A 9,153-nucleotide genomic window follows, 5' to 3' on the forward strand; every position below is an offset into this window, starting at 1 on the left:
AGACAAACCAATGTATTTAGAAGGCATGTGGTTTTAAGATATAATTGCAGAGGGAGGGAGGGAATAAATCTATAGGGTGGAAGGATGAAATGTACTTCCACTCCACCATATATGGCACAGTATCATGGAAGGAAACAAGGGAAATGGGCAACTAAGGGCCCAAACAGATAGGCCAAAATAAAGCTGCTTCAGGTCACTTTGGGGGTACAGTATGCTGTTTAAATGATGCATGCATCCTAAGATGCCAGAAGCCATGCTCCAGTCCTTAGGCCTGGAGCACACCTTTGGCACAGCTTCTGGCCTCTTAAGATGGATGTGTCATTTAAACAACATACCTCCAAAGTGACCTGAAGCAGCTTTATTTTGGCCTGTCTGTTCAGGCCCTATGTCAGGCAAGAAGGACCAAGAGAACACAGGATCAAGCACCTTTTCTTTTTTAAAAGTATACTGTTTGGTCCATAAATGCTAACAAAAATAAAGCTCCCAAACAGTGACTGGCTGTCAGTCCTTCATAAAACCATGAGTGCCAAAAACAAACAAACAAAATGTGTGCCAAGATACCCGCAATGCATCAGGGCTAGGATGCCACTAGCCAGTAGGCCTTGGAGGTACTACATGGTACCAGTTGTTAAGCCTTAAATTTTGTTGCAGGTGGATAATGGTGATTCCTTACAGTCCTCTATAAGACTTGGGTGCTGGAGAGGAAGGCTGACTTCTACCTTCCCCTTCCAGAAAATAAGAGATGAGCCTTTTTTGTTTTGAACGAGACCGGAGCCATAGTTCTTAGGAATGACTGTCATTGGTCCATCTCTGACGGCAATTTCTTCAAATTCTGATCTTGCCTTTCTTTCTCCTCAGGACTCCAAAATGCACCACTAGGCTGTGACAGAGTTTGGGGTGGTTTCGAGGTAGTTGTTTATTCCTGCTTTACCACTGAGTGACCAGATCCTCCAAACCCCACTACTCAGCCTCATATTGCTGGCAACCTCTCCTTTTCTCTCTCTCTCTCTTTCTTTCTCTTTTTCTTACTATTTAAAATCCTTTTGTTTGTTCAAATGTGCTATGTAACAGACCCCACCCCTCCACTCAGTCGACTCCCTTTCCTTCCCCCAGAGGCCTTTTAGGTCATCATTTTTTTAACACTTTCCACCATGGTATCACCAAAAACCAAAATGCTGCCCCATTACACCTAGGTCAGAAATGGATTCAGTCTGGTCAACATGGCCTCAGGGTACAGAGGTCCAGCTCCTGGGGCTTTTTTCTGAGGTTGCAGCGGTCCCGGGGCAACAGGGTACCACCCCGCCCTGTGCATTTCAGCATCCGCCTTTTGAACCCCCTACCACAGGTTTTGGAGCACGACGACCAAGGCGAGACCTCCCAGCTGGGACATGGGTCTCCACATATCCGGATATCAATGGGCCGCTGAGTGGCATCACAAGCAGAAGCTAGCTGGCCAAGGGTGTCACGACACATCACCATGCGCTTCTGCAGCCCATTGCCACAGGTAACAGAACAGTCTTCCCAACTGGTGGTGGCCCACTTGAACGAGGGCCGTTTGTAATCCGGCCGGCCCATGTCCAGGCGGTTAGAGAGGCCAAGGATGCTGTTGGTGAGAACTGGTGGGCGCTTCCCATCTTTCCGGTACATGGACTTGTCTTCTTTAATTTCCTTGGGCAAATAGAAGGAATAGCGCACCCGAGGTGGAGTCATCTTCCCAACAGACAGCACTTCAATGGTCAGTGGCTCCTGGGTGGGCATAAAGGCCTGGAGGCTTTCCACAGCTGTCCCTGTCCCACTGTAGCGCAGCACGGTGCCTTTGACCATGAGGTCCCTTTCTACAGCTGAGACAATGAAATGTCCATTCAGGAGGTACTTGCCATGTGCATTCTTCACAGCTAGGTAGTTATCATCACTGATAAGGCCCTTGTAGCCCCGCTGTCTGATGTCGATGCTAGACGCACCAGCTGGGATGAGCACCACGAAGTTGTAGCCATGCCTTGTAGGGTTAAGAAACAAAGACATTCTCAGATATCAGCTAGCTAAATCACATGTCAGAGGTCTCATATGGAGAATCTCTCAGAAATGCAACTTTCAAGCTAGTCAAGGCTAGTGTCAACTCAGTTTAGGAAAGTTATTTTTTGGGCTACAGTCCCCAGACACCTCAGCCGGCATGGCCAGTTGCCGAGCTTTCTGAGGGATCCTAGGAAATGTCCAGAACAGTAACTGTTCCAAACTCCAGGTATCAACACAGGGCCTTTTCAGTGGTGGTGCCTCAACTGTGGGATACTCTCCCCAGAAAAGTTCACCTTGTGCTTACAATAAGATATTTTTGGTCCCAAGTGAAAATTTTGGTCCCAAGTATTTTACCAATTCCTTGAGTGCATTCATATCTTTGCTCTCTCATCTTCCAGCTGGATTTAAAGTGATTTATATAACGTAATCCTTTTACTCCTTGCTGCTAGTTGTATCTAGGTTTAATATTCTGTTTTCTCTGGTTACTATTTTATTCTTATGTTGTTCTTTTTTATATTTTTAATATACTGTACACTGCCCAGGGAAGGCTGGTTAGTGAGACAGCTTAAAGGTGTAGCCAATCAATCAATAAATTAATCAATCAATTGGGCATCCTCTGGCAAGAGCCATGTGCCCAATGTTCTAGGAGGGGTCCACCAATTATGTCCTTCCAATCAGTGTCAGGAAACTTGGTGTGATCAGGAACCCACTGAAACTTCCCCCAATACTCCCCACAAAGCATTACCCCATGGCATTATGGGAACTGCAAATGGCAGCTCACCCACCACCCATGCAAAGATGACCCAGTATAACACAGATGATGTCCTCTCCAAGAAGGTTAAACAAAAATGCATGTAGCAGTTATTCTCAACCTGTTGCTCTAAGAGTGGATAGCTCTTTTTATTAATTATTCATTATGTCTTAGTGTGTAAGGCATTCCAAAGCTGCTTTACACAGAATCCAGTATCTCCAAGGTTTGAAGATGGGGTCTTTCCCTTCTCTACCTGCCTGAAGATGCCAGAGATTGAATTTGGGACCTTCTGTAAGCAAACGTGTACTCTTCTACTAAGCGTCTTCTAAAGGAAGCTAGATGACTGCTCAAAAAGGATTTGGTCACTTACATGGGTTTGGTGAACAGGCCAGAGACTTTTTTGCAGCTTTTGTTGTCTCCTCCACACACTCCACATTTGTCATACTTCTTTTTGGAACCAAGTTTCCCATCACAACCAGCCTTGATACATTTCCCCTGGACGCATAGCGAGGTGGAATCTGGAGAGCATGGTGTACCATCCACAACCTGAAAATCACCAAGGCAGAGTAAGAACATTAAATGTTACTTTAGTCATATAGGGCCATATACCATTCCATTTCCTCATACAGCATTGACTTAGCTATCTGAGATGCCCAGAGAAGACTGTCTGCAAACAGTATGCTGAGCCATTCCAAGGGATGGAAGCTGACATTCTGAACCAATGCATTCCATGATAGGTATACTCTCTACTTGGAACTGGAATCAGTTCACTCTTCTACTCTACTTTTAGGAAAAGTGAAAAGATACATCTTTTCCTAGCCCTTAAACAATTTTTGTTATGTGATTACCTTAACACTGTTAGCTTTTAACCCTTTCACCCCCTGAGTGCTATGTTTTAGTGGAAAGTTCAGATACAAATGTAATCAAAGTAAACAAAGCTAATAACTGCTCCATGTGAATGAGTGAACAGTCATAGACCTAGTGGTGCTTCCTTGCACTGGTGTCCAACTGCGCTGCTGCACTGGCACCCCAAAAATGAGTGGATAAATCATGGAGGTTGGAGACTTCAACAATGCTAATCAGGATGGTGTGAAATATATACCTTTTGTATGAGACGCAGTGTGCCTCTCTGTATATCCGCTGCTGGGGAACATGAAACAGCATGGAGATACACTTGTGTCCTGCTGGTGGACATCCCAGGGGCTACTGATCGGTAACAGTCTGCTCCAACATGCCCCTTGTTCTTAGATCCTATGACCTGACTTTAAATTGAAATTTCTGCTTTGCTGTATGTTGTGTATATTGCTAGCATATATCTGCCATTTTCATTGTGGACTTAGTAAGCACCTGAAAGTAAACTAAGGTCCACTGGAGAATCAGGGGGGAAATAAGACATCCTGCCTCGATCCAATACAGGGAGAGCCAGGATACATATTTATTATTATTATTATTATTATTATTATTATTATTATTATTATTATTAAGCCCCAGAGGAATTGTGGGTACCATTCTCTTTGGACTGAAAGAGAGCAGAGCACCTAGAATTTCTACCATCCCAAGACTGATATCCTTAATGCCTGGAAGCTAATGCCTTGTTTTGGCAGTGGCTATGGTTCCAGGCCTCCCAAAAGAGTCCTTCATTCCTGCACACTACTGCATACTACTTCTATAGCATAAGTGGTAAATGATGCAACAGATGATATATACCAAGGCAAAATTACAGCCCTTTCATCGAATAGGGTTCAGCATCCCATCACAGCCAATGGGCCCCCGAACAAATTCTACCCAGATCTATCCCTTGGCTAGCAATTTTATTCTAATCCCCATTGCTGGGCATATGAGGTTCCCATAAGGTCAGGTGTAACCCACACACCCTCCTGGCAAGGCCAATGGAAAATAGGCTCCCAAAAGTTATATAATGCAGAAGGAGAGAAAATCAGTGTGTAAGCATGACTCATCTCTTCCCTTACTGCCATGAGAACTGTACAAGCAGGTTCACTCCCCCAGTCCATTCCCAGGCTTCGTATCTTTTCCCAGCCTCAAACTGCAGAGCAAATGCAAAAGTTATCCCACAAATTTTTTATGCCACTGGACATCTTTTAACTTTAGGTCATTATGCTAACAAGGACTCTAAAACCCACAAATAGCAGAGGCCTGGCTCACTACCAGGCTGGAGGAGAGAAGGAGGAGGAAGACAGGAAGGAGGAAGACAATGATAACAACCATCAATAACTACTACCAGGTTACTGTGTCTTCACTCACCTTCGGCGCCAGGACATAAAAGTATCCTGTTCCATTGGCTCGACAGATGAGTTTGCACTTATCCCGAGGAGAAACTCCAGAATATTTGGGGACCCAGGAGACTGTGGCAGTGAGCCGGTTTGTACTGTGGTTGTAGCCATTGAAAGCCTCACATTGTTCTTCCCGAAAGCTCTTTCCTGGAACTGTGAGAAAACAATTCCTTTCAGGAATTCAATTTTTTTCAAAGCTCATTCAAAGAGCTGTGTCACATAGGAAGAAATACACAAGGCCCCTCTGCTCAGTGTGTGAACTCTCCCTGTTGAAAAGTATTGAAATGGATGTCTGGTTTTATCTGCAATGGTTGCTTAACACAAAGGTGGGTAAAGTCAAGCCCTGGGACCATTATGAGGCCTTCCAATCTGTTTTTATGCCCTCAGTCCCCACCACCCACTCTTCTGGACTGCCATTTTTCTGGGGGCAACCGACTGGAAACATTTAATATACACAAAATCGCAATTCACAAAAAAGGAGACACAAAAGACTGCAGCAACTATAGGACCGTAGCATTAATTTTCCATGCAAGCAAAATTATCCTCAAAATTCTGCAGCACAGGCTCCAACCAAACATGGAGATAGAAATCCCAAAGGTACAAAAAGGGTTCAGAAATGGAAGAGGTGCTAGGGATCACACTGCAAACATACGATGACTAATGGAACACACCAAACAATTCCAAAAGAAAATCAGCATGTGTTTTATTGACTATAGCAAAGCTTAGACTTAGATCATGAAAAGCTATGGAATGCTCTTAAAGACATGAGAGTGCCACCACATCTGATAGTCCTGATGAGAAATCTGTACTTAGGACAAGAAGCTACTGTTAGAATAGAATATGGAGAAATCAGATGGTTCCCAGTTGGCAAAGGGGTCAGGCATGTCTGCATCCTTTCACCCTATCTGCTCAACTTGTATGCAGAAAATACATACAAAGAGCAGGCTTGGACATGGAAGAAGGTGGAGTGAAAATAGGAGGGAGGAATATCACTAATATGCGATATGCGGATAACAGAAAATATTGCAGGCCTGGAACAACTACTAAGAAAAATCAAAGAAAGAAGTGCAAAGGCAGGCTTACTGCTCAACATAAAGAAAACAAAAATAAAGACCACAGAGGATTTACACAGATTCAACCTAAACAATGAGGAATTATAATAGTAAAAGAGTTCCCATATCTTGGGTCAAACATTGACCAGAACAGTGACTGCAGTCAAGAAATAAGAAGAAGACTAGAAATGGGGAGGGCAGCTATGAAAGAGTTTAAAAAGATCCTAAAATGTAAAAATATACAACTGAGCACAAAAGTTAAAATCGTACAAACCATTGTTTTCCCCATTAACATGGATGGTTAGGAGAGCTGGACAGTGAGGAAAGTGGAAAGGAGGAAAATCAGTTCATTCAAGATGTGGTGAGAAGAGTGCTGAGGATACCATAGACCGCCCGAAAGACAAACAAATGGGTCCTAAAACAGATCAAGCCTTAAATCTCCCTGGAAGATGACAAAGCTGAAGTTGTCATACTTTGGTCACGTCATGAGAAGGAATGACTCAATGGAAAAGACAATAATGCTAGGAAAGGTGGAAGGATGTAGAAAGAAAGGAAGACCATATGTTAGATGGATGCACTCTATTAAGGAGGCCATGGGCATGAAATAACAGGTTCTAACCAGAGCAGTGGAAGATAGGGAGTCTTGGAGATGTCTCATCCAGAGTCAGGATTGACTTGAGGGTGGTTAACAACAACAAAGAGGAGGCTCAGCAACCTCTCCTGGAAGACTCTAAGAGCAATTATTCAACTTCTTAAATGGTTGCATGGTGTCACTGCATTGTTTAATGTGTTTTAAAACCCCAAACATTCAAAACTAGAAATGGATTTCCAGCTCTTGCTTCTGAATGCCCTTCCCTTTGAGATGGAAAGGTTTTAATAAGGTTTGACTGTCACTGACATTCTGGAGCATTTCACTACCAGATGAAGGCTTATTCACCTGCCCAGATGCTTGAAGGATAGTTTATGGTTCTAGTCTGTCCGGCTCGTTTCAACTGCTCTTCCTTATTTTGCAATGATATTGTACTGAGTGATATGTTTTCAGAACCATTAATAGGACCACAACCCGGAAACATCACCCAAGGAGACTTTCCGCTGTGCTTTCTGCAACTGGACCTGTTTGTTCCGGATTGGCCTTTTTAGTCACCAGCGCGCTTGTACAAAGCACAGGATGAGTCCTTCCTGAATCTTCATTCACGAAGCAAAGCCAGAGAGAGAGAATTTCATTCACTGGAGAATGGCAAGTGCCAGTGGGACAGTGAATCCGTTCCAGGATTTAGTCTAAAGTATAAAAGCACTATCCAAGATGCTGAATCTATCATGGGGATGGGCACTAGCAATTTGAATTGCGCTTTTAAAGTCTGGGGTGCAACTCAGACTGGATTCATCACTCCTCTGGCATCCCAGCCAGCAGTTTGCACTGATTTTATCAATACCTTCTCTAGCATTATGCTTTCTTCAGAGGAAGGCTATCTAAAAATAATTCAGACAAATACTAATTAATTGATTCATTAGTTAATAACCCCCCTCTTTGTGGTGGCAGAGAATTCCATAGCTTGATGATGCATTTTGAGAAGGACTTAAGTATTTCATAAGGAAAAACTTAACAATACTTAACCTTTAAATCAAGAAGTAAAATGATGATGCAAACACAGTGGATAGCATCCATTCTTTCTGGTAGTAAAAGTGCAGTCTGTTGCAAGAGACCTAAGTTAGACACAAAGCTCTAAATGTAATCTCACATCTCTTATGCATTTCATTACAATAGCCTCCTCTCCCAGGATCTGTCAGAAGTAGCTTTTCATCCAAAAGGTCAATCAGATCTTGGAATATTCATAACTGGGGGAAGAGACTGCATCTGCCAGATTCGATGCTGGTCATTTCTGGGCACTGGAGATGAAAAGTAACTTGTCCAAGCTCTGACACTCATCAGTGCCACATCTGCTTAGCTTCAAGACTGCAGGTGCTCAAGAAAACAAAATACATTCACTCTGGTCTCTCAGCCTACTCCATCCCCCAAATCCACACCAAATAGAGCTTTACCTGAATCAGAACAGGGATCTAGCCCGCAGGAACGGTATTTAACTCGAAGCCCTTCACAGTACTTCCCTTCATTGGTGGGAGATGGGTTGTTGCATTCACGCTTGGCCAACTGGACTCCTCCACCGCAGGTCCGGGAGCATTGGCCATAAGGTCCCCACTTCCCCCAATTGCCATCCACCTAAAAGAGTAGATTGTGTTAAGAGGGCATGAAACCCACACCCATCACCCCCAGTGTGTCATTTGACCTATTCTATCCAATTCCTCCAACCCTCCCTAGCCTTAGTTTCCAAAACCAGTAACTCCCATGTACCATATCTTACCATCTAGCCATGCTTGATACTAGCTGACTACCATGCTCAACACTCTCTATGTTACCAAAGGAGTAGTGATGTAAAAAAAAAACATACAAATGTTCTTGTTCTCAGTGAAAGAAGGATGCTTCAACAAGCAGCAACAACAGAAGCAGCAGTAGTAGTGGCAGCATCATTTGTGATTTTATTTATATCTTTTTGCTCCATGATTGGAACTCAGAGGGAGGGCAGTGGACAGAACATGCCTCCCCTCTCGCAAGCAGCTTTTTTTCTCTCTCTCTTTTTTGTAATTTTTGTTTTTGACAGATTATGCACATGCTTGTGCTACAGGTCGATACATATTGAATGTGTCTGCTTGTGCTATGTTTCCCTTTCATTTGCTTGCTGCCGGCACGACATGTCACTTTTGCAAGTGGCATTTTTTAAAATTATTTTTTTGTGTGTGTGACAGAATATACGAATGCTTTTGCTACATATGCTTCCCTTTCAATTTGGCAAATTGATATATGTGTGAATGCTTTTGCTACATATGTGTATGTAAGGAGAGATGGCATTCTGGGGTGGCAATCGGAGGGAAAACAAAGAAAGAGGATGCAAAGATGGCATTCTGGTGGCCTCCCCTGCAAGCAACATTATATTATTATTATTATTATTATTATTATTATTATTATTATTATTATTATTATTATTATTAT

The 9,153-nt window shown here is 43.2% G+C and overlaps 1 protein-coding gene across 1 annotated transcript in view; it reads right to left on the reverse strand.

Moving 5' to 3' along the window:
* Positions 1-283: 283 nt before the first annotated feature.
* Positions 284-9,153, reverse strand: part of ADAMTS15 (ADAM metallopeptidase with thrombospondin type 1 motif 15) — a 43,381-nt gene continuing 34,511 nt past the window's right edge. Inside the window, exons 5-8 of the mRNA XM_042475728.1 lie at positions 8,148-8,325; positions 5,027-5,208; positions 3,135-3,310; positions 284-1,996 (exon numbers count right to left, since the gene is read on the reverse strand). Of these exons, the coding sequence (XP_042331662.1) occupies positions 1,216-1,996; positions 3,135-3,310; positions 5,027-5,208; positions 8,148-8,325 (1,317 nt within the window). The 3' untranslated portion in view covers positions 284-1,215. The remainder of the gene's footprint in view (positions 1,997-3,134; positions 3,311-5,026; positions 5,209-8,147; positions 8,326-9,153) is intronic.

This window comes from Sceloporus undulatus, chromosome 6 (assembly GCF_019175285.1).
Source record: "Sceloporus undulatus isolate JIND9_A2432 ecotype Alabama chromosome 6, SceUnd_v1.1, whole genome shotgun sequence".
In the NCBI taxonomy this organism is placed as follows: domain Eukaryota; kingdom Metazoa; phylum Chordata; class Lepidosauria; order Squamata; family Phrynosomatidae; genus Sceloporus; species Sceloporus undulatus.